The sequence below is a fragment of the Camarhynchus parvulus genome, chromosome 11 (assembly GCF_901933205.1).
Source record: "Camarhynchus parvulus chromosome 11, STF_HiC, whole genome shotgun sequence".
Taxonomy (NCBI): Eukaryota; Metazoa; Chordata; class Aves; order Passeriformes; family Thraupidae; genus Camarhynchus; species Camarhynchus parvulus.
The window spans coordinates 9,318,555-9,344,458 of NC_044581.1; the positions used below are offsets into that span (position 1 = coordinate 9,318,555).

Sequence of the window (25,904 nt, forward strand, 5' to 3'; positions counted from 1 at the left end):
GCTGGGAGCCGTGATATCCCTAACTAGGGATAACTAGCCGTGATATCCCTAACTAGTACTCTCACTGCCCGGCCCGGAGGGCTCTCGGGTCCCCTGCCCGCGGCTCACTTGGTGATGCTCGCCCGCACCACCCCGTCCCTCCGGGCGCTCCTGGACCACCCGGCTCCATCCCCACCGCCGCTCTCCGCGCATCACTCCCGCCTAGCAAATGGCGGCGGCGGCAGGGGAGGGAGCCCGGGCCGCGACGGAGGGGAAATTTCCTCCCCGAGGCAGCCCGGCAGCGCCCGCAAGGGAGGGCGGCGGCGGAGGGCGCCCGCCCCGCCCCGCCCCGCTCCCACCGCCCCCGGGCCCGGCTCCCGTCACGATGAATGCAGGAGGAAGGCTCCCCCTTCCCCTCGCCGGCCTCGCCGCCTCCGGCCCCTCCTCCGCGCCCCCGCTGCCGAGCGCGGCCGCCCGGCGGAGCGACCCCCCCCCCCGCGCCCGGTGCTGGCGCGGCGGCCCCGGGGGCGGCGGGATCCGCACCGCCCCGGCGCTCGCACTGGAATGGGTGGAGTTGAGGAGCGCGGTTTCCTGAGAGGAAGTGACCGCACGGGGCAGGAATGCGCCGCCGGCTCCGCGCCGCGTCCCGCCTGCCTCGCCGCGGTGCCGCGGGGAGCCCTCTCCGCCCCGCCAGCCATGCCGCACTTCACCGTGGTGCCGGTGGAGGACAAGCCCCGCGCCGAGTACGACAGCGTAGAAGGGCTCAGCTGGGTGGACTACCGGGAGCCGGCCGCGGCGCCCGCCCCCGGCGATTCCTACGACACCGTCAGCTCCGACGGTGAGCGGGCACGGCCGGGGCGGGGGGCGGCGGTGCCCACGCTCCGGGGCTCGGGGAGCCCGGCTCCCTCCCCGCTGCCGCCGGCTGCGGCGGAGACAAAGGCGGGAGCGCTGGCGGTGCCCGCCGGGCTGCTCGGGGCGCCGCGCCCGGGGAGGAGCCCCCGGGTGCGCCGGGCGGCGGCGGCTCCGCTGTTGCCACGGCCGGGACGCGGAGCCCGGCGCGCCGGGACAGCGCTGCCGCCCGTGTCAGCCCGCGGGCCGGGCCGGGCTGGGCCGAGCGGGCGCAGCCGGGGATGCCCTGGGCGCGGGGTTCCCCGGAGCCAGCCCGGGGTTCCCTCCGCCCCCCCGGCTCTGGGTGATAGCCCGGGGTGCGGCGGGGAGCGGGGCTGGCCCGGGGTATAGCTCTTATCGGGGCTCCCACAAGCTGCCTTCTCCAGAGGTGATAAGAGTGCGTGGAGATAGGCTCAGATGTTTTCAGTGCTCCACTGCGAAAATAAACGGGTGATAGAGAATGCAGTTAAATTAGCCGAATTTAACGGTGTCTGCTTTGGTTGTTTATATCATCTTAAAAAACGCGGCTGCCCTGCAAGGTCTCTCCTGCAAACGGGGCCCTTGAATACTACAGCAAGTGCTTTGTGCCTCTGTGGCTCTCTCAACTGCTCCTGCCAGGCAGAGCTGCTGCTTTTTCTGGGGGGTTAATTTATTCCAATTTCGGAAGAAGATCACGTAAGTAGGAGGGGATTTTGGGTGGTGAGAAGTACATTCTTTAACTAGGCAGCTGATATGAGTGCTCAGCCTGTCTTGGTGTTTTGCTGTGACTTTTTGATATAAATCACTTTAAATACAGTGAGTGTTTCTAGTGGGAATGTGAAGGACACTTAGATTTGGGCAGCAGTATAGTCCTGGTACAAGGTTGTTTTAGCTCTTTGTGCAATCTGTTCCTTTTTTTTTTTTTTTTTTCCTGCCTTGGTTATGTTTAGCTTTCTGTAACCTTTAGGAAGAGGATCTTCCCATGGGTTCATCTGGTGAATCTGACTTACCCTCTGTGAATCATGAGTGACTCTAGGCAACAAAAGACAAAGCAGTAAACACCTGACCTGATCTTCCTTGCCTGTGCAGTCAAACTTCTCCGACTGCAAATGTAACTGAATGTACAGTAATCCCTGAAGGGAGCCTGCACGCCTCAGGCCTGTGCTTAAGGAAGACAACAGGGTTATTTTGCTGAGTGATACACAACTGTCATAAGAACAAAGTTCAGTTCTGCCTTGTTAACTTGCTCATTTCTCTGAGAATGTGCTTTTCAATCTCCAATACATGTGCATTGGGAGTTTCTTTCTTACTTTGTATCATTTTCAAGGAAATTTTGGATTTTGAAGACCAAGTATCTTACATAGCCCTAATGCCGGTTCTTTCCATGCCTAGTGTGGTTGTTTTAAGGTGATGAAAGGGAGGTGCTTTTCCCAAGCTGTCTGTTACTACAGACAGTTAGAGGCACTAGCCCTAAAGGCTGTGCAGGGCCCTGAATTTGTTTTGTAAAATAGGACTGTTTTACTCTCAGGCTGCTTACCATGCAGTCCCTGTGTGTATGAAAGTAACAGGTGTTTTTTACCCATCTCAGCAGGTCGAGGTGGACACCTGGAATGCTTTTTCCAGTAGCTAGCTTTGGCCATGGGTTGGTAAGTGTGGCTTGTGGAAGCTGCTGCCATGGTGGATAAAGGAAGGCCAACTCAAACCACCTTATTTAGGTGTGAGGCTGCCTGTAGGATGTGTGCAACCAACCCACTTCAGGATACGCACTCGGCTCCTGTCACAGTCCATCACTCACTGCCAGGCTGTGGCCTCTAACGTGCTGCTGTCCCAGCTGCAGTGCACAGCTGTGCTGCTGGAAGTTAGCTGAGTCTCTCTCTTAAAGCTGATAAATATCTAGTAATTTCTCTGCTAATATATGGTAGCTAGTTCTGTTTTTGTTTGAACTCTAACTGCCTTCCATTTTTAAATTTACTTTCACAGTAATTAAGTATTGTTTCATATCCTCGGGGTGTGTGTATGAAGATATGTGTCTTGCCTACCTGTCCTGACAAGCATGTTCTTCCTCACTAGCTTTTTCTGTTTTTCCCTAGGTTTCTTGGGTTTGTAGCTCTGTAGTGGGGAGTCTGAACTCAGTCTTGGGTTATTCCTTTCGGTTTTGGTGCTGGTTTCTACATCCTGTGCAGTGATGATATGGCACAGCAGAGGTGGAAGCTCCTGTTGAAGGCAGAATATCTCAGAGCTGTTCAGCACTGGCTGGAGCCTGCAGACTGGAGGCAAGAGGGTGACCCTGCAGAGCCTTCTGTGGCAGCTGATTACAGGGCTCATGGAGGGATTTGTTGGTGTTGGGGATGCCCCTGATGGGAGATAAGATAAACTGTGTGACTTGAGTGCAGAGTTCAAGTTGTAGCTTGTGGCCTTACCCAAGTGCACAGTTGTTACTGGCACATGGATGCACACAGAGCAGTGCCCATGGTCCAGCTGTCTGTGCCATCAAATACCCCCACCACAGACAGCAGAGAAACTGGTTGCAGTTGCTCCAGTGAACCTTCTGCTGGGAAGATTTTATTTTGTTAAGTTGCTATTCAGAACCTGATTTCAGGACTTGTTTGGATTGCTCAGTTTGGTTGGATTGGTTGAGGTGACTCAGTAAGGACATGGCCCTTCCAGAGTGTGGCCATGGCACTGCAGCTGTTTATAGCTGCTCTCTAACAGTCTGCAGGCTGTGCTGTGTAGTACTCCTTGTACAATATCTTAGGCTGTTGCTTATGATTCTGGTGGATTCTTTTTTTGGTTTGATCTTTTTACCACTGCCTTCATTTGTCATATCTCTGGTTTTGAAGGCTTTTTTTCCCCCTGAATTTTGCTTTTTTTAGGACATCAAGTTTCACATCTGCAGATGTGTAACTGTTCTGCAACAGAATTTCTTGTCAACCATTTCCATAAGAAGGCATTAGTCAGTGTGCAATAATTTAGCCTTGTCAGATAGTTCCAGTGCTTGCTTATGAATAAAATCAGCCTTTTATTTCTAAGTAGGTTCCACTGACTGCCACTGCTTGTAATAGACTTTGACATCTTTCATTTAGAAAAAGAAGTACAAAGAATTATCCTGTGATCCTATGATAAACACGTGAGCCCTTCTTTATGGATCGTCAGGGATGAGAAATGTGAATTTGGCATCCCCTCTGTCTTTGAAATAAAGCCAGCATATTATGTTGGGTACACAGGGCAAAAAGAGAGACAGTGGGGTCTGAATAGTGTTTAAAAAACCAAATACACTTTGCTTTAGTAGAAATCTCAGCTCCACAAGCATTGTGCACCCAGTTAACCAAAGTGTGGCAATGTCATGTGTCCTGTGGGAAGTGATTTATCTTCCCTTGACTTTTGTGTGGAAATGAGACACTAATCAGCTTGGTGTCACTAACTAGCTTTGGTCAGCTGCCACCCTTGGTTTTGCCAAGGAATTGCTCTGCTTATGTTCCAGTTATCACATGGCTTCCTCCAAGCCCAGAGTTCTCTAACTAGACTTGAGACCTTTACCTCGAGCTTGCATTCTGTGTCAGTGTGTTCAGCGTTCTTGTGCAGCAGCAGATTGTGCTGCTCATTTGCAGTGAGCTGCTTTGGAAAATGTGGGTAAAGTTCTGGTGTGATAGCAGTGTGCTTTTACTTTAAACTTCCTGGTTCACTGCTTTAATCTGTGGTAATTTACTGTAAAGATTTTCAGTCTTTTGCAAGACTTTTGCAAGCTCACATGAGATGTGTCTGAAGATACTTTTAATGGGGACACATAAATCATTCAAAAATTCTTCTTCAAAGTGCCTAATTCTTACATGTAGGTGTTTTGGCCAAGTTCAGAGATAAGATAAAATTAGTCATGTAATAAATTAGACAGTAGGGCTAAATAGGACAACAGAAACATGTCCAAATTTCATTTAAGTTAGCTTAAGAACTGCTGGCAGCAGTGTGGCTAGATGGCACTGTTATGGTGGTCATAGTGGAATATTTTTGCATAACCTCTTAGCACAGGCGTCTTCAGCATTTTTTGTGTTGCCTAAAAGCTGCAGAAAGGTCATAGAGGAGGCAGCCTGGGGTGGAGTTGAGGCAGAACCTCTGAATTGTTTCAGAGAAAAGAAAGTAACCTGAGAATAGCAATACTGATGTCAGTGAGCTGTCTTTTCTGGTGATTTGTTAACTATTCTCTTACTGAGAATGGAATGGAGACTGCATCTTTTTCAGTGTAGTTTGATGGGAATTTGATGGGAAGGGGTTTATTTTTCTGTTCTGCTGGCATCTGGTTTCCCCTCTCTGAAAAGTATGATGTGCAAATTTGGAGATATTAAAGGTGTCCTGTCAGTGCTAAATATGTCAATATTTATTTCTTTTCAGAAAGAGTACCTGTGGAATCCACAGCAATAATTACGGTTTCCGATGCAGATCCTGAAAGGGGTTTTAGCAGCAGGGTCATACTTTAGAAGTCCTGGAAGGTTTTTTGTTGTTAGGGCTTTTTTCTTTCCTTTTTTCTTTTTTTTTCAATTCTTTTGCTTTCTGTTTGAGCAATCAGCAATTAGCACAGCAATGATTGCAGTGCTAAATTCCAGAATGCTTTTCTCAGCAATACAGGTGCATAGAGAAGTGGACTCTTGCTTCAGATAAGGAAAGATAAGAGTTTGGCATGTGAAAAATGAGAGTGGAAAAGTGCTTTGTGACATAATTAGCTGTTTATAATAGCTGGGTGGGTGAAGGAGGTGGGATATACTTCCTTATACCCTGTAATCAAAGGAATTCTTCTGAGGAGCTCATTTTCCTGGAGCCCGTGGTCAATACCTCTGTTTTATTTTATTGGCTTGTAGTGTAGTAATGTTTAATTTGTTAAAATGCTTGTCTAGGAAAACAAAAAAGTTCTTGTTGCTGCATAAACTGCTACTTTTGCTGAGCATGTCTCCTGCTTCTTCTAATTTGTGCAGTGATGAGGGCTGAGCTGAGAGGCTGCAGCTGTCCAGTACCAAGGGGATGGTGGTGCCAGCTGCTGGTGAACAGGAGACCTAGCTAAATATAGGAAAACACGGGCCTTCTTGTGGGTTCTCTGGTATTTCAGTTATTTGAAAAAGCCCTGGGAAGAATCTCTGTGATATGTCTGAGTGATGTGAAAGCAGCTCCCGTACCCGTGTGTGTGTGTGGGTCTGCATGGTGCAAAAACCTAAGGAAAGGTTGTTGAAAAAACCCAAACAAGTCTCTGTTGGTCTTTTGCAGCTGCAGATTTTTGGTGTTTTGGAGAACACCTGCATTAGAAGGCCAAGCAGTTGTAGAAAAGAAAAGAAAATCGATGAAAAGACATGGATTTTCTAACTAATTCTCTGCTTGCTAAGCTGCCATTCCAAACTTGAGTTGAGTCTAGGCTTGGGAATATTTTAATAATGCTGACGTGATATCTCCTATACAATCTCTGAACTTTTCTAAAGAATTTTAAGTACATTTTTGGGTGTCTTGTGTTTGTATTACATCTCTCTCTCAGGTATAAAATTGATCTGTGTGTGTTATTCAGTTTCCCCTTAAAATTTCTTGTGTTTCACTTCTTCAAAGAAAATAGTGACGTCTACTTTCTTTTTCCTGCTGCAACAAAATTAAAACTTATTAAAAATAAGTTTTTGCGTGCTTTTCAATGTAAAATTTAATTTTGGCTTTTGCTGTAAAGTTCTGTGTGGAATGAAGACTAAGGTAGTTTGCAGTCTCATTGACTAGGAAATGTAGCCAAACCTAATAAATTTAGCCTTGTAAATGTAGCCAAACCTAAAAATGTCGCCTAATAAATGCTGTTGGCTGAGGTTGGAACAACCACCTTGGGACAGATCAGAGTTAGTGATCACTGCCTTGTTTTGAAGTGCAGGTAACAGGATGGGGGATACCCAGTGCCACAGGGAGAGGAAAGCTGCATTTGGTGACTTTCCCCTTCCAAGACCAAGTTAAGGATTTACATCTGTTTTTGTTTGTGATGCAACAAATAATGTGCAGATTGCTTTAAATTACAGAAAAATTGCTATTAGCACCAACACGTGGAGCAAGATTTCTTTGATCAAAAGGTCCATGTCTTCAACTTGTTGGTCCAAGGTTGCTCTTTAAATACTTTGTTCTGTGACCTGAATTACAGAGAAGAAAAATGCACCATTTTAAGACATGGTTTAAAGCCTATTTGAATTACAATTTAGGGGTGTTTCCTTTGTCTTCAGTAACCTCTGAATTGTAAATTTTGCATATCTTAATTGTACTAAGCTGATTTTTATTCTCAGATAATAAAGTTTCAGGGTGTTTTATTGTTTGATTTAGTAAAACCTCTTTCTTAATTATTAGTTTTCAATAGGCAACAGTTTAAATGCTGCCAAGTGATCCCTTAGCAATGAGTAGTACTGTTCTTGTTCTTTCAGTTGAGCTGCTTTGGATGACTTCTTTCAGCATACTTGGATTTTGTCATGCATGGAGGACTGAGCATCTTTCACAGTGGCTGCTGTACCAATTGCCAAGCAAACAGTATCTTTGTTTTAAGCAAGCAACATAAAATACATACACACAAAAATGAGTCTTTTCACAGACTCAAATACATGACAGTTAAAATGTCTGTCTTTAAATTTAAAAGGTCTACAAAAAATACAGCCCTTACAATGCTTGTAGGGTAAACCTCTCTGGAATTTGATATGACAATGTTTTGTATACTGTGACTGCATATATACATATATATATATGTATATGTATGTATATGTAACTGTGTCTGGAAGTTATTTTGTAGCCTGTTTACTGCCTATTTGTTCCCTATAGCTTTTATTTTAAACACTGTTTCACAAGTTTCAAACTGTCGCTTCTGAACCATAAAAAGAAGTTCCTGGAGTGAATGGAGCAGTGTTTTTTTCTTAACAGGCTTTTAATAGGGCTTTAGATTTTGTGGTGGGTTCTAGGTATGGCTTGGAAAAGAAGGTTGTTTACTTTCCAGCAGTGTTAAATCATGTCTGAGCAGCAGAGGTGCAGGTCAGAACAGATCTGGGAATACATTTTCTCAAATTTTTGTTGCTGTTAAAGGTACCAGGTGGAGTTCTTTCTTAATCATCTTTTGATCTTCTTTGTGCTCTGTAGGACAGAGAGATGGAATTTGACATGCAGAATAAAGTGCTAATTGCCCCAAAAAGTTTTTACTCAATTAGCTGATGGATGAATGGGGAAGTTTGATACCTTGGCACTTATGCTTTGCTTACTGGATGCAGCTTTAGACTTATTGGAAATGTAAATGAAATGGCATTTTGCTGAGCAGAAGATGAGAGGCCAGTGGCAGGCAGGGCTGAGCAAGGGGTGAGGGAGAAGGTGGCTGGGGGTGGTGAAAGGGTGATCATCATCCCACCTTTGTGTGATGGTCACAGTGCTGCTCCAGGAAGCTCTTCTGTGTAAGGCGTGGCCAGCATTTCCACAGGCATTCACATTTTGGGTTTGCCTCTTCTCTCCTGGGTTTTTGGCCCACAGGTCCATCCTCTTGAATGCAGAGTGCTTAATTTGCTCCTTTCTCACCACCCAAGTGACCTGCATTGTCCTAGAAGCCCAGCTCTTTCATTGATTGGCACATGGTCTGTCCTGTCATGAGGATGCAATCCATCGATTGCTTTAGAAGGAGAATCAAAGCTGTGAGCTGCTGCTGGGGGCTGGCTTGCAGGGATTGTGTAACCACATCCTAGCAGAGCTGTGTGTAGGGCAGAGGCACTCTGTGCTGTGGGTAGGTTCAAGGTAATTATGCCTTAACAAGGCTACATGGTTTTCTCCCTGCAGTCTAATTACCAGCCTTCAGTTTCATCTCCTACCAGTAGCCAGCAATTTCTTCTGTTTATCTGAGGGATTTAGAACATCATTCAATCACTGCATTTACCCTCTTATCATGAAGCAGACCATACAACCTTCTGACTTTCACTTCCATGTCAAAGGGAAAAAAGGATTTTTATGGTGTGCCATTAGAAGCTGCTCATTTGCTGGGTTAAGAAGGGCAAATTTGTTGAGACTTGCTCTTGCATACTTTACATTGCTGATTGCTGCAGTTAAACACAGTTTTTATGCCCTGCAGTATAATTGTTTTCCATAAAATTATCTATAGCAATGCTACTTTGTTTTATGACCCTGTCTCTGTTTGCAAGCTGAGTAGCCCTGAGCTTAGTTACTGTGTGCAAAGTCCAGCTCTGGTCAGATCTGAGTCAGGACTGGGAGTAATTCTAGAGGATGGCAGAGCTGCTGCTGCCTCTGATGGAGGAGAGCACATTACTGTTTCTCTTCTGCCTTCCCTTTGCATTCAGGAGCTTTGTCTTGCTGATCCCCTTCTAAATAGTATAATTGGTCTTACTTTTTCTACTACTTGCTGTAGTATATATTTGTGTCCAGAACTGACACAAAGGTACAACTTCATTAATTGTCTTGCACATCTGACTTTAGAACCTTCTGCTCCTGTATCTTTTGGGCTTTGTTCTGCTAAGGTTTTAACTGTCCAGTCTGTGATTTCTCAATGTGAAGTGTTTGGCAGTAGTGCCACTTGACCACTCCCATCCCCTCAACAGCATCCCTTCCTTTCTTTGATTCCTATTTGTGTTCTGCACCCTGTGCTGAAGCATGGCTGCTTTGAGAGCATCACAAGCCAACCCTTGCTTCAGCTCCTGCATGGAACTTTTACCTTGTCTTCTTTGTCTAGGCCAGCACAAACCACTCACTCTTTATGTGTTTCTGTATTCCCGGAAATCTGGTGACCATGTCAGGGGTTAATGTCTGACACATGGTGGCCAATCATGAAAGGAGGTGTAGTTGAGCCATGTTTGGTAGATCCCAATTCTGTGTAACCAGACAGTGGGATGATTATCTGCCTTATGTTAAGATGCCTTTTAGCAAACATGCAAGGAGCTTTAAAGCTGTGACTCAAGGCAACACAGAGAGAATTATTTAATTGCAGTATTTTGCCTTTGCCCTTTTAAGACACTGTATTGTAGACCTTTTAGTAGAAGCACATATTTAGCAGGAGCAAATTCACTATTATACATCTTGGAATGTTTTCTGACTTAGATTGTGTTCAACTGCCTAATTCCTGACTGGTGAAGCAGAAAAGTGATCTAATGTTGCTGATTGCTCTTTGAAGAGTTTCTCTAAGCTATTGTTTATACCTGCTTTGCTCTGATGCTCTTGCAAGTAGATGAACTTTCTGTAAAATGATGATAAAAGCCACTGTGGCTTCTCCAGATATCTGACATCTGTGCTGTGCTGCACTGTGGGAAATGTGTGGTGCTCTTTTGGGAGACTTGTGGGCTCTTTGTAAATGTGTGTCAAAATATTTGTATTTCAGAAGAACGGTGGTTTTCTCTTTATCATGTGCAATGTCAGAGCTCTCTCCACCCTCTGAGATGTTCAGTGGGAAGGAGTGACTCCCTTTGCTTGGAGAAGTATCATGCTGACTTGTAATTTCTCTAAGTATTATGACCAGAGTTATAGTGAGTTTTGGCTGTTTGTAGCTTTTCACACTGAAAGGTCATCCTTGGATTTGCTTAACTTTTTTTCCTTTTTTTTCCCCCTCCTTCTTGAAACACTCTCCCCCTTTCCTTTCCCTTGGCTTAAAAAAACCCAAAAAACAACAAACCTCATGAACTTTGTTTCCACATGGAACACAGTACTTCTCAAATGTAAGAAATATCTGATGTTCAGCACTTTCTGTATGAGTTAACTGACTGAAAACCAATGACATTCAGGGTTTCACCATCAGCTTGGAAGTGGTTACCAATGTCTTTCTGCTGTCTTCCAGGAATGGATAGTGGATAGATGTCTGTAAATGTACATTGTGTAGTATGCAATACACAGAATGTACATACATTGAAATGTTCAAAGTAATTAAATCTCCTTTCTTCTGTCATTTTCTGCATGTCTGGAGTATATTTAGCATCCTGGCTCTTATGGTGGTGTGTGTTTTTTTGGGCTTTTTTTTTTGTTATTTCTCTTTTGTGCTGTGAAGCCATGGCCACTTGCACATGTGTAGGGTTGAGAAGAATTTTCTGTATTTGGTCTCAGAAAGAAAAGTGAATTTGAATTGAATACTGCACGGAATCTGCATACTGGTCTCATAGATGTATGTTGCGGTCTTTCAGAGAGAGAGAGAACATTCTGTAGCAAGACAAGAGGCTTTTCCTGAGGCAGGGAAAATACCAGAATGCTGCTCCCTGTATTTTGATAGAAGATGTGCTGTATCTGAGGTGCCCTCATGCATGTGAAGGGATGGAGTTTCAGGGAGGATAATCGTGAGAAATGGTTTTGGAGTCGTTCCACATGAAAGAACCTCTGAAGTGGATTACAGTGGAATAAAGGTTGCTTTTATAGTGGGATTTTTGTTTCATCTGGCAGTGACAGGTTATATTATGAAAGCTCCCAAGTGATGTGAGTTCCTAAATCCAATTTCTCAAAAGTGACTTGGCATCTTTAATTACACAGGTATTCCTGGTGACTGCACCTACCTCATCATGTAGCTAGGTCTTAGTGAGGTGTGTGCTGGTATGCAGAGGATCTCCTTGTGCAATAGCAGAATGGTGGGGGCTCTGGTAATTATGAAGTGCTTGGAATAAGTAAGTTAGTATTTCTTGTGTATCTTATATAAACCTCCCATTTCACCCTGCTCTTTCTATTTTTTTTTTTTTTTGTGATCTCACATGTGGTTCATCCATTAATGGGTCACCCTATTCTAATGTATTGAAGATGGAAAGAAACAGATCACTGTTTTCACTTGAAAGCTGAACTGCCTGCAGGGCAAACATCACAGAGCTACACTTTTCATGGCACTAGCAGGTTTAAAACCCTCTCTGGTTCCACACTCAGCCAGCAGCAGATTTGTGGCACACTTTTCTGAGTAAGTGGGCAAACAACTGCAGTGTGCCTCTTAAATGTGGCTGGGCTTGGATTTCACAAGTAGATTTTCTCCAAGATCCTGATATTTGTGTATTTTCTCGGTGTTGAAAGGATTATAATGCCAGGATTATATCAGTGTCAGCTTAACTTTCTGTGAGGACCTCTTGCTTCTTGGAAGAGATCAGTATTGCAGCCAGCACTTTGGCAGAGCAGGTAGAAACAGTTCTTTTGGAAGTACAATATTATTAAAGTTGTCCAATCCTCAGGACTTCACAGAGGAAGCATTTACTAAAGCATGTGCTAAGAGCTGGAAGAAGAATAATGGTAAATCAAGTTACTGAAAATGTCAAAGAACTGTTGCTAAAGGGTAAGTATTTTATGTTGATGTTAGCACCTACAAAGAATTGTAAGTGTTCTGGAACTATCAGTGTATCTTAACTGCAAAATAGTCATAATGCTTTCTGAAACACAGGGTTATTAAATTGCTAAATCCTTCGAGTTATGTAGGGTTAGACAACTTGATGGATAAGGCTGTTCTCTAGTTTTGAAAATACAGTAGAAGTCTTCACACGTGCTTATCTAGGGATAAATCCAAGATCTGTGCTTAATTGTATACTTATTTTTGTGCTGTGCTTCATCTTATCTGTTGCATAGGATGTTGTCTGGGAAAGTTTTGGATGTTCCTTTCAAGCAGAGCACAAGCAAGTGCCATCTTTTGAACTCTGAACTGGTTCAGAGGAATGACCATATTATCAATAATACAGCTTTTTATTTTAGTTTTTGGGTAAAATTATGCTTTGTGTCACTTTTATAGGTGCCATCACTGTTGCTGATGATAAATGTGTACTGCAATGTAGTATGTAATAAGTTTTAAGAATCACAGCTTTACTAATTTGGTAAAATCCAGTAAACTCAAAACTATATTGACTGTCAATTAACAGTGAAGTAAATAATGTTATTACATAGCATAATAATGTTATAATAGTGAATGAACAACATATACTGTTAACATGAGCATGGATGTCAATAGTTTGGTGTTAAGGCTGCAGTTTCTGATGGAAATGTGTCTGGAGCAGGCATGTGAGTGTTCAGTGTTGCCAGTGAAACTGATTGTTTGAGCCTGTGTTTCAAGTACAGAGGATCTCAAAGCTCTCCAGGGAAAGATCTGTCCTTTCATTCTGCTGTGCTTTCCTCTCATAAGCATCATTGTTGCGTGGGTTCTTATCTAGAGTGACTTTGGCCTTTATTTTGATAAAATACTGGGTCAGCTGGGATTTTACAGCTTGTGCTTTCCTCCACCTTCAGTGGAAATGACCTGGTAGCCCAAGGTCTTGTGTGAACTGGCATGAACAGATTTCAATTGGTTATTTCATTAGCAATGCCTGGTTTGTAGTGTGAATGAGTTTTGTCTAACTAGATGCAATAGTGGTTATTTCCTGTTTCTCCTATTTCTGGTGTAAATACAATAATCCTATTAAAAAACGCCCCACATCTAAACCAGCCCAGCCTCAAAAGAACTTAGTGGACTTTTCAAAACATTTTGAGAAATATTTTTTTCTGAGCTTGGAATGTCACTTTGCTGCTTTTGTCTTTTTCTTACTGCAAAATAAAGGAATTATTGTTTTCAGTTTTTAAAAATATGAAAGTTAAATCATGACTTTCTGTTTTTTCATGAAAAAAAGTGTTTTGGGTACTACTGACTACTTTATAGCTAAAGGGAAAATAAGTATTTCTTGTTATCAGATCCTGTAATGTCAGCAGCCTGTTCTGCTGCCACAAATGAGTTTGTAATCAGAATTTTCATTTTAGAAGTTCCTTGTGTTTCTGGCTAGTTGTGTGTTGTCTATGGGGAAACAAGTATTTCTAATAGGCTGTCTTTTTTATTATCACTTAAAGTTATCTTTATTTTGGACTGCTGCTGATGTTGAGTTAGGATTTTTGCTAAATTGCTGAAAGTAATTTAAGAAAAGAAGCAATGTCTGATTTCTGTTAATGAAATGCCAAGGTAGTGATATCTGCAAAAGCATAATTGTGCATCGAATTATTTGGTATAGTCTCACAAATGAACCAAGAAAAATATTCCATAACAGTTCTGAGAATGAATGAGTTTTGTTTAGTCCAGCCACATGTGAGGAACCACATGAATAGAAGCAGACTTGGAATGTATTTGAAATCAAATTGTTGTCTGCATGTTTCTTGGGTTATCCTAGAATGAGTCTCTTGCTTTACTTCAGCAGCACTCTGGAGTGCTTGGCTGCTGAGATTGGAGATGCCAGGGTTCCTGGACAGCTTGCTGAGGATTTTCTGTTTCTCAGCAATTCCCAGACCTGCAGGTCCTGACGGCCTGTGAGTGATGAGCAGAGCGCCCTGAACATCACACAGCCTTTGGGAGGAACAGTATGGGCATGATCCTCATTGACATCTGGGAAATGGTGTCTCAAGAGCTGTTAAAAACAAACCAAACCCCCAAAGTGTGATAAAAATGGACATGGACAGCTCTTTATATAAAAACTTTATCCATAAGGCTGTGAACAAATGCCCTCAAAATAATCTGACTAATAAAACCTGATTATGCAATGATTTATGTTTGGAGCAATCCCATTGTTTCTCCATTTTTTTTTTTCTAAATAGAATACCTACCTTGGGTGTATTCATTTGCTTCTAGGTCTTGTGAGAACAATTAACTGCAGCAAACCTATTTTGATTTTGTGGTCAAAAATCAAAGTAAATTGTGTCTTAATTGCCACTTGTGTCAAAATTTGCAGAACATGAAAATCTGGGAAAGCACAAATAAATCAGAACAGAACTAACTTGCTTTCCAAAGTGAGATACATTTTGCCTGTCTTAAAATATCTACAGATCAGGGTTTTATTTAGGTTAGGCTCTCTTTAGAGGTAATTTGCAGCGTGTCAAGGTGCGTGCACAGGAGAGGCACTCCAGGGGTCAGCTAATGGAGCCATCTCCTTCTGAGAGAGAAGTGAGCCTGTGTGATTAGTTGGCTTTAACAGCCTGCTGCTAGATTGCTCATATTTAGGGAAACCTGCAGCAATTGCTTGGGTATCAACTCTGATTTTAATCTTAGATTCCAATGTTACTGGTTGATGAAATATTGTAAGTATGAATATTTTTTTTTGTTGTAATTGAAAAAAAAGTCAGATCAAGTAGTGTTCCCTGTGCGTGGCTCAGTTTGTGCCCTTAACTATCACAGCTTTTGTGGCCAGTAATACTTGTGAAATAGTGTCTGTATAACTGCAAAATGTGGTGTTAGGTGCTAGACAGGCTGTTTCATCAGTGTTTGTTACTGTGGTGGACACAAAGGAGACTGTACATGCATAGTACAATTACAAGTGAAATGCTAACTCTACCCTGCTCCAGAAATTAAATTGCATTGAGGGGAGGAGTGTTGGGCTGTCCTTTGAGCTGGTTTTCTAGGAAATACCTGCTGTTTGTAGGGGGTAAATAACCCAAGGTGTTTCTTGGTCAAGCTGAGCATTTCAGTTCCAGCTCTGACTTGAACTCTGATTTGCACTGAAATTATCTGAACCAATTTAGTCCCTCACTTAAGACTTGGTACTTGGTACTTGAGGCAGGGAGGGTTGTGGCAGCCCTGCATGCCACCCTCGCCTGTCCCAGCAGTGTCTGGAGCTCCGTGCAGCTTTCCTGCCTCTGGAGTGTGTGGGAGGCTGTGCTCCTCCTGAGCTGCTGGGAGCAGGCTGTGTGTGCCTCTGCCAGCTGCCATCAGCTCAGCTGTCCTGTGCTTGGAGAAGCAAAGTGCCAGAAGTTTCTTATCAAAGTTCAGCCCTCTTCAGAATTTGCTTTTTCTTTAATGTTTTCACCTTGCTGTAGCTTGATTGGCATTGCTCTGTTCACTTGGTTGTCTGTGTGGGTCAGACTAAAGCAGGTCAGGCTCTGTCCATCTGTGCCTTCAGCACGTCTTAACTTGCCAGGTAGATGAAGTTTCCATAAGTAGGTGAGCATCTCTGGGTTAGTCATGTCCTGATGGAAGAACCTGTAATTTTTAAAAGATGTACTAATTTCCGCTTCTTTATCTGAATGTGATGAAGTAGGGGAGTGGTGGTTTTTTGTAAGGGAGTTTAGAAACTGGCAGTAGAGGAAAAAAAAACCTTGACAGGTCAAGTCATGCAAGTGCTCTTGCCTCCTTCTCAATGATTTTTTTAGTCTGGCAGAGTAGGTCTTATCATTGTGAAGCTTCCTGGTCTTTTCTTTACAATATTGTGTAAAGTATGTATCACTGTGCCTAATCATTCTGCTTTCATTTATCTTCACTAATCTGTCTTTTAGTTACTTTCATGTATGTCTTTTGTTTGTCATTCTCTCTAAATTCTGGATTTCATCCCTCAGTTACTTAAGAAAACTCAATGGCTTGCACAAAAGGCTTGCATTCAGCATGCTCAAGCAGTGAAACTGTGTCTGTCTGGCTTAATCCTCTTCCAGAAGGAGAGCAGTAGTATGAATAGTGTCCTCCGTGTTCTTAATACTTTTAATTTTTTTTTTTTTTTGTAAAGACAACATTAACTTTTTGGGGAAGAACAAAGTAAAACCAGTCAGTAGAATATCTGCTACAGTTTAGTCACAGTGTTTTTTCTTGGCTGTGACACAGAAGTTTGGACATCCATTTCTTGCTTTTATTCTGTTTCCTGAGCTTGTGTGTTTGCTTGTGTGGAAGCAAAGGGTTGAGGGTTTTAGGTTTTGTTCCACGGATCTCTGATGTTTTAAGGAACTCAGGTGATCCAGAGGATGAGGAGCTTGTTCTCTGGACCTGTGCCCATGTCTGAGTAGGGGAGTAGAATGTTCAGGGAACTCTGCTGGAGATGTTTAGGTAAACTGTAACTGACATGGTGTTTGCAAATAGAATTATCTGGTTTGGAAGAAAACTGGTAGGATTCAGAAATAAAATGCCTTAATTATTGAAAGATAATGAAGACTGAGAAGCAATGAAGCAAGTGAAGAGGAAACATTAACCTACTTGGAATACAGCTTGAATATCTCAAATTTGAGATTAATTAGGGACTAAGGCAAATAAATTATTCTCTGTTGCAGAATATTTAGCTCCTTCTTTGAGCAATGTTCCTTGCAAATCAATCTTGCGTGATGAAAAAACTAACACCATAGCTACTGGCCAGGACCAAAGACTTGATAACTGAGGATGTGGAGCACTGTGCATGTGTCACAGGATGGTGCTTGCCCAGGAGACTTGGTGCCTCAGGATGTGAAGTGTCCCCGGGTGCAGCTGGGGCAGGAATTCCCCAGGGTAGCTTTCCGAGGTCACGTCCGCTCCCTCCCCAAGCTGATGGAGATAACGCCCTCTTCCCGTGCAAGTAAGTTTCTCTGAAGCTGCTGCTCTTGCTCACTGGCAGAGGGAATGAAATCAATACTAGATTTCCAGTCACAAGTAAGTCTTTTCTGCACTGTGCTGCAGTCTCTGGTGTGTTTTGTCAAAGTACACTTGGGATGGTTGTTGGGGAAATGGTTGTTTGCTGGAGGTTTTACTCCTGGAATGGAAACACAATATGAGAAGAGAGAAAGTGAGAGGAATGCTTTGATTTAGAACATGTCTATAAAGAAGAAATTGCATTGAACATGCAGCTGTGGTGAAGGTGATTTTTGGTTGTTATTTAATTAGCTGTGTTGAAGTTAGCAATGTAGTAGTCTTGAATTAGCACACATCTCTGCAGCACCAGTTCTGCTTATTCCATCCTCGTGGAACTAGGATGTCACTGTGAAGAACTTGCATATGAACTTACACTCCTTTACTTCCCGTGGAAAGTGTACAGTGTTTGAGAGGGACTTCAAAGTGGCACTTCAGTAGATCAGCAGGAAAGTTCACTTTTATTTTTGCATTGTCTGCAGTAATTCATAGGTATGTTATTTCAGGACAATGGAGCTGGTGCTGTGAATGTGGTAAAAAGCCTGTAGTACATCTCTATCTGAACCATCTAGAAGAAAATGTGCCCTAGCAATTGCAAAATCAATACTATATTTCCAGTCACTAGTTCTACTGAATTTTCTATTCAGTTTGGGCTTCCTGTGTGCAGGATGGTGGATAAAGCCAGCATGCCAAGGGGTCAAATTTGGAAGGACAGTCTAATGGAGAGGGTCTGAGTGATAATTGAGCATATAAATGGAGAATGAGAGAGAAGATGGAAGCTCTTCATATGTATAGACAGAGAGGTCTTCTGAACAGATCAATTGTGAAAAATTCACTGGTGGTAAAATGAAGTTGCATCTAAAAAATAATAACAATCAAGTCAAAGATGCATTTTAAGTCACTGGTCTTTGTCAGGCTCAAGGAGATGGTATGAAGTAACCTTTCTTAACTAGGGAGAGATTGTATGGATTATGGTAACAAGGGCATTTAGAAAGAGCAAAATAATTATAATCTTATTTTAAAAACTGAGATTGAATGTATGAATGTGCCTTGGCAACAGCAGGATTTTGTACATAAAATGGTTGAGAGTTTCTCCAAGTGTTGTAAGTAAAAGAACAAGCATTATGCTGTTTTGAGACAGTGATAAGGTAGGGTTCCCAATGGAAGAAGGAAAACTAAGCAAAGAATTGCTTTAAAAATCACTCAGTGATAAAACAAACAAACAAACCAGGCTGATATTTCAAACATTGTCACCAGAGCCAGTATCTAGGATTTCCTATATAGTGTACAATACAGGAATTGAGAAAACACACCAAAGTTGCTCATGACCTTGCTGTGTTTAATAAGTGTAATGGAGAAGATACTGCAGAGACCAGAGTCTTGAAGAATTGAGCAGACAATGTTTCTGTTGATGTCATAATTTGCACCATCATTTGTGTCCAACTTAATGAGTAAAAGGTGTATGGCAGATAACTCCATTTCCTCAGCAAAAATTGTAAATGTACTTTAACCCCAACAGGATGGGGGGACTGCAGCACACTGCAGCAAAATTGATCTGGTATATTCCAGTATAGGCATAACAAATACAGTAAGCAAGTAGTTTTTGCAGATTTTAACCTTTGCTAAAATTGATAAGTGTTTGATTTTGATGCTGTGTTGTTAAGCTTACTGATGTTTTTGTAGTAATGTAAAAAATTCTACAATTACAGCAAAGTGAGCATCTCTTACATGTAGGTGGGGTCAGCAAATAAGCTGAGCCCCCTTGTTCAAGGCAGCTGCTCATGAACATTTTGGGGTCAGTTGTCAGAGCTGTAAGAAGGGCGCTAGGCACATAAACACAATAGGCTGCTCTTTTCACATATTTTTGGTCAGCTAAGTATTTACTTCCAGAAGCTTAAAAATCCCTCTGTTCTTTGTGAATATTGTTTTTCCAACAGTTTTGTTCAAAGTACCTGTCAGCAATTTCCAGAAAATTGTGCTGCTTTCCATGCATGCCTTCCCCTCAGTAAGAGTAGGACTGAATGTTCTCATAATTTTTTAGCTTAAAACAATTACTTTTGTAGCAGTGTGGTTTGTGCTGATCACTATGTTTAGGGGAGGACTCTCCTCTTTGCTGTTAGGTTAATTTTGTAAATTGATTCAAATTTCAAAATGCAGAGAGATTTTCACTTGAATTGTATTACAATAATTTAGTGTAGCCTTATTGAATTGATTACTGCAATCAGTGAAAAGATGCACCCATAAATCCAGATGTTTAATCTCTTGCTTTTGGTGTATTCAGTGTAGAGTATTTTAACTTGTAGTATTTTCATTTGAGATAATAATGTCTTTTTCTTTCATTTTTAATTTCTGTAGTGGTTTCATCTTTTGTAAATAGAAAACGGTATTCCTTGGATTAATCCTTTCTTAAGGAGATGCTCTTGGAAATAATTCATTTGTATTGGCTGGGAGAGCAGGGAGTGAAGCGGTACAGACAAAAGAGAAGAATTTTTGTTTGCTGAGCAGAGGGTAATGGGAGACATAGGTCCAAGAACTTATTTTGAAGATGGAAATCAATTCAATTTTTTCCCCCTCAGAGGTTGTTTTAAACTGTAGTGCCCTTGGTTGGGTTTTTTTTTTTTTTGCTTTTTTTTTGTTACTACTTGCTACAGAAAACTCTACTGATCTTCCATGTTTTTTTTTTAACATTGTTCATTGCATATGGGAATGCTCTGATTTTAATGTATATTATATTAGGTTTTAATATGGGAGTATAAGTGGATCCTGAAGAATGCACAGCTTAAATGTTCAGAACACAGTGAGGGTGTTGAATGTCTGGGGATTGGTGGGCGTAGTGAATAACCAACAGCATTTAAGAACTAAAAAGGGGCTTTGGGAGCTGTTTTCTATTGTCATTACAGTAGTCTTTGAAGTGTTCAGTCTTACTAAATGTATCTAACTGGGTTGGGCACACAGCTCAAAGGCTGCTGTTACCATTAGCAGTCATTTCTAAATGCACAGGAGCTGTCCCAGTGCTTGCCACTGTTCTGCATAAAAACAGTTACAGAAGTGAGCACACACACGGCATATATAGCACTGTAGCTGAGACCCTACTTGTAAATTTTATTTTGAGGTGACTTTTTATTCTATTTTAATGAAACAGAGGAGTAGAAATAGAAATAACTCTACCTTGAGAGGAACACCTTTGGTATTGTTAACATTGTATGACTTGAGATAGTAAAATAAACATATTCAGTTTACCAAATGAGTTTTTCCCTACGGATTCTTCAAGGTTACAGTATCATTCTCTGCTTATCAAAACCTGCTTTTTTTTTTTCTTCACAGGTCATGGCAACCATAAAGAAAACAGTCCTTTCCTGAACAGTTCAGAAGCTGGCAAGGGAGGTGATTACTATGACAGAAATCTGGCCTTGTTTGAGGTAATTTCTAGCTGGTTTTTGTTCTTCTAATGTGGTTTGTCATCTTCCATGATGGGAGGGATTGAGCACATCTTTCTCCCCCACGTGCCTTTTTGTGGGTGTCCATCTGTTGTCAGGGGCACCAGCAGGCTTGGAGGTCCTGTGGTGACAGAGCTCAGGTGTGGGGACAGCTGGGTCTGTGAGGCACAGTTATAGCTCTGTATAAGTGTAAACATCTGGACTTAAGGAGGGGCAGACTCTCCTGCTGGAGGCCTTTTCCATAAGCACAGGACCACACCAGGTGTGCAGGCTCTCCTGTGGCACTGAGTAAAAGGAGGATCCACCAGGATCCCAAAGGCCATGCTGCTGTGCTGAACAGGAGGTACATCTTGTCTCAGCCCCTTTCTGCAAGGAATTGTAATCAGGTTTTTAAACATGTCAGCTGCAGGTCAGATCACAGGAAGGAATAAGAAAAGGGGTGCTTGGCTCATGTCATCCCTTTTGGGGTAACCCCATTTGGGGTCCATTTCTGCATCATGCACAAAGCACATAATGCTACTGATCCCACCAGAAGCTGTTCAAGGTGATACCCAAAGATATGATAAAACTGCAGACAGTGAAATCCTTCTCAATTGGTTTTTATTTCCTGTATGGAAAGTTATTTCTCTTTACCATGCAATTCCTTATTGTGCTATCAGACATGCAAGACTTTAATTTTTAAAGAGAAAGGGAAAGGGAATGATTTTGGTCTGGGGCTTTTTTCCTCCCCCCTGCCCCCAAACCAGAAACAAAATTGGATGGGATGAGTATAAAGGTGGGAGGCCTTCCATACATGTGGCTTTTGGGAATTTTGTCTAGATCCACAGGAATTAGATAACATAGTTTGGAAAATGTAATAAAATCATCAGAGTGCATACATGTCTACAATAAGCAGAGTTTAATCACTAAATCTCTGATTTGTTTGGCAGCTTGACCTTTTTAAAAGTATATCTGTTGATGTAATTTGACATTAGAGATACGTGTAAGCTACACGTTCATTTTCTCCCAGTTCTAAGGCTCAGACTTCTTAATTGCTGTAATTTTGCTTTTCAGCACCTGAGGAGAATTATTCACATGGTGCAGACATTTTGGCCTTTTCCTTTCAGAAAATTAAAACCTCTCACCAGTGGTTGAGGCACAGTGAAATACTCTGTCATTTCCTGGATGATTTTTCTGGTATATTCCCTGGTAGCCTCAGGCATGCCCAGGAAGGTGTGATCCCAGCCACTCTTCAGAAATGCTGTGAACTGCAGAAGTTGACTTGTTGTTTTCTTCCACAGGAAGAGCTTGATATACGACCAAAAGTGTCATCTCTGCTTGGCAAGTTGGTCAACTACACAAATCTTACTCAAGGTGTCAAGGAACATGAAGAAGCAGAAAGTACTGATGGATCGAAGAAGAAAGTATCAAAAGTAAGTAAAGATTCTCTCCATGGCCAAAACTGATGAATGGGATGACTCCTTGTGTGATTTTTGGGGAACTGGCCTCCCTTTTGCTTGTTCTTAACCTTTCTGAGGAGCCATGACAATGTTGCAGAGAAATGACACAGAAGCTGTAGGGTTTACAGGGAACTGGGGCAGATGTGGTGGGTAAAACTGCTCTGCAGTGCAATTCACTGTGCTTGGTGTGCATTTAGATAAGAAGGCTTTCAGTGGGCTACAAATGAAAACTCAACAACCCCACAGCTTTTTCCTAGTGCTGTTTTAGCTGCCCAGTGGTATCTGACACATGTCTACAAGGCTGGTAGGCAATGACACAGGGTTTGCAGGAGACAACACCTGTCTGGAGTGGAGGGTGGAGCTCAGATTGGACGCCCTGGGGCAGCTCAGGAGTCATTCTGGTGTCAGGCACTTAGGCAACTGAATTCTGCCCCAAAGCATCTGCATTTAGATGGTTGGCCCATGGGGCTGGCCCTGGAATGGTTGCAGCAGGTGAGGTTGGGTTGTTGGTAGTTGATTTCTATCAGGAGGGCAGTGTTTAACTGCTCCTCTCCCCTCTGGCAGAGCTGCAGGTGCTTTGGTTACTGCTGCACCTGCAAGTGGTGTGCTTGCATTTTATGGCTTGCAGGCCTGTCAGTTTGTTTACAAGTTCTGTTAAAAGAAAGGTTTCCAAAAAAGCTAAGATAGCACTTGAATTCTGCAGGTTTTCTGGCACTGCCCTACAAAGCTTCAGCCATTTCAGAAAGAGATGGCAGTGATAATGTTGCAAACCAATAGTGCTCTCAAGGAGCAAGCATGTTACCCCATGCTGAATGCCCTTACTCACACTCTAGTTCCTTACTCTGCAGTTTTACACTGGGGATAACAAAATTGTTTTGTCAACGTGAAGCTTAAAATTCAATTTTATTTGAGACCACATCCACTAAAGGTGCTGCAATATTGTGGTTAATTTTACATCATGACAGGACTGAGCTAAGGTCACCTGTGTGAAGTAGCTGAATTCTGGTCCTATAAGCTGACATTAAAAAAGTAATTTAAACATTTTAATTATTATTTTCTTTTGTGTGGTACTTGCTATTATACTAATGGCTGGGTCTTGTCCAAAGTTTTTACTTTCACAGTACTAATGAGGAATGTCAGCTGCATCTCTGTTTTAGCATGCTTTTGGTGGGAATAATGTCAGGCATCAGCTGCTAATATGTTATTATTGCATAATCTAAAATAACTTTTATCTTCTTGCTATCAGAAGCAGATTAATTATTTCCCTGACAAAAGTAGAATGGTGGAGGATACAACAGATACAGTTGTTGTGGTTTTGAGGAAGTTCTGATCACTTTTACTCATTATTTCCTTATTAATTGACTGACCAGAATACCAGGGTAAGCTGCAGAGCAATCTGGCAGTTAGTCCCTTGCTTCCCTGATGGAAAAAGGATTGGGAGAATTCGGCAATGGGACTGTAGTATACAGCTGGTTAAACCAAATGTATATAAAACTTCACAGAGTAAAAATGGGGCAAATATCAGAAAACTGAGAACTTATTTTCAGTCCCTGGTAGAGTACCATGATGTTAATATTTCTACATTTAGGTATGATTCATGATTGCATGTTTTCAAGCTGTTTACTGCCATTAAAAAGGACTATTATCTTTATTAAAGCTTTGCTTCTATGGCAAAATGGAGTTCAGGTTTAATAGCTGTGTTTTCCTGAATTATGCTTTCCCATGTCCCAAAAATGTGTGTTCACAGACTTCTCAGATGTTTTGTGGGATGGGTTTGGTGACCTTTCCAAAAGCGACAGTATCGAGCTGTATTAATATCTCAGTGTTTTCTGTGTAAACACTGCAGTTTCCTTAGGCAAACCTTTGTCTGCATGTCTGTCTCTGGGATAAATTACATCAGCTGCAATATCATAACTGCAGCTTGAATTTCTTCTCCCTCTCTTGCCATGAGCAATATAAAATTTTAAACATCATGCAGAATATAAGCCGACCAAAAACCTTGGCCAATAATTGTAATCATTAAACCCAGGAAATCTAAAAGCAGTAACTGGACAAGGGTATGGATTGAAGGTGTTCAGAAACAGTGCAAACAGGGTTCTTCTACATACTTCTTTGTAGTCATCTTTGAAGTATAAATCGCTGTGCTGCTGTTACCTTATCCTTCCCATTTGAGCATGAGAAGTCTGGCAGTCCATTCCAGCTCCAGCAGGTCTGTTTGGAGTGGCTAAACCCCTGTTAACCCTCCCTGGGTGGGTGCTGCACTGGGTGTGCTCAGCTGGTGTGACAAGGAGGGGACCTGCCTGTCACTTGCTGGAATTGGCATCTCATAGGCAAGAGCTGGAGCAAGGCAGATGAACAGGCTCTAGGTCTGATATTTAAAAATGAACTGAGGAAAGAAATCCTTTCAGTAAGTGACTGTAATTCTCTGAGCAGGTAAGACAGGTCTCTCAGTGAGGACCTTTTGGGACCTAGCACAGCCCTGCCTGCCAAATCACATCCTTTCAAATTCATTTCAGTGCAAGACATCTTGATATGAACATTTATCTTGTTTCAGCAACCCCACTAAATACTTTCGGTAGTAGCATTCTCTGTTAGGCACATATCAGGTAAAATTGACACAACCCCAATGTAATAAGGTGGAAATTGGGTTGCTTTTTCTTTTCTAAACACAGTTTTGAAATAAATCACTTAACACAGTGCTATAGAAATATCCCCTTCTCATGATGGAAAAAATTAGACAAACTGTTTTTGTTCATGTATCTTTGACAAGGCAGTTAATTTCAAGGCAGTGCTGCTGTCTGTCCTCATGCTAGAGAGCACCATGAGAGCTGTCATTGCTGATCAATGTCCCTCAGCCCTGCAGCCAAGTGCTTTAATAACCCATCACACTGGCACAATGGAAATAGTGTCCTTCAGACTCAGATCAATATTTACATAAATTATGTGTCTGCAGCTGATGAGAGTGAACAGAAACATGATCTACATCACTGAAATTGAGACTGTTTTCGAGATTTTTCTGTCCCTTCTGGGTTGTTCTAAAATGGTGTTCTTCAAAATGTCTTTCTTTTGTTTCCTTTATGCAGCGTGGGGTGTTACACTTTTTCGTGTGGTTGCTGGTGAGGCTGAACATAATAATACCCTTATTTAAGGTTGCATTCTGTTGAAACCTCAGCACTGGTTTAGTATCACTTAGTGATGAAAAAAAGGATCAAGTCACTGCAGATTACTGTTCTGTGAACAAGCTGGTTCAAGTAATATTTGTAAATCGTTCTTTCTTATGAGTAACTTTCTTCCACAGGGTAAGATAATCCAGTCTAAACTCTTAAGCCTGAGATACACTTAGTAATACTTGCTTGGGCAGACACTTGGGCATTTCCTAGGCTGCTCTGCTCTGCAGTGGTCTCACAAGTGTACAACTAATGCACAATTTCTCTTCCTCTGTGGTCGAAGTGAGCTTGTAACTTGATAGGATTGAGAGGCCATTTGGGAGGGTGAGGGAGCCGATAATGGAACAGTGGAGCAAAGCTGCAGGGACCACACAGGGCAGAAGGTAGGAAAGAGCTGAGCTGAAGTGGATTCTTCTGCAGAGGAAGCAGGTGCTGGGAGATGTGTGAAGGGCAGGCTGAAATCTCAGCTGCTTTCCTGGTGTGTGGAGGACTGTCACGTAGAAAACACAAAAACCATAGTGCATTTGCTTCTCCTGTGTAGGAACAACAGGTTGGGCTTCTTTTCCCAGATGCCAGTTTTGACAAACTCTTTAACTCCTTTATCCTGAGATACCCACATATCTGATAAATTCACTTGGTGGGCTCAGAGATGATATGAGGGAGGGACTGATGGATGAATGGTCAGATAGATGATGATAAAATTATGTGGAATGTGTCCCTGAGAGGCAAAGTGTGCATT

At 42.3% G+C, this 25,904-nt stretch overlaps 1 protein-coding gene across 1 annotated transcript in view; it reads left to right on the plus strand.

Annotated features, from left to right (window-relative positions):
• The first annotated feature begins 493 nt into the window (after positions 1-493).
• SLC12A4 (solute carrier family 12 member 4) overlaps positions 494-25,904 on the plus strand; it is a 46,958-nt gene continuing 21,547 nt past the window's right edge. The window contains exons 1-3 of the mRNA XM_030955767.1: positions 494-817; positions 20,447-20,541; positions 21,840-21,971. Of these exons, the coding sequence (XP_030811627.1) occupies positions 544-817; positions 20,447-20,541; positions 21,840-21,971 (501 nt within the window). The 5' untranslated portion in view covers positions 494-543. The remainder of the gene's footprint in view (positions 818-20,446; positions 20,542-21,839; positions 21,972-25,904) is intronic.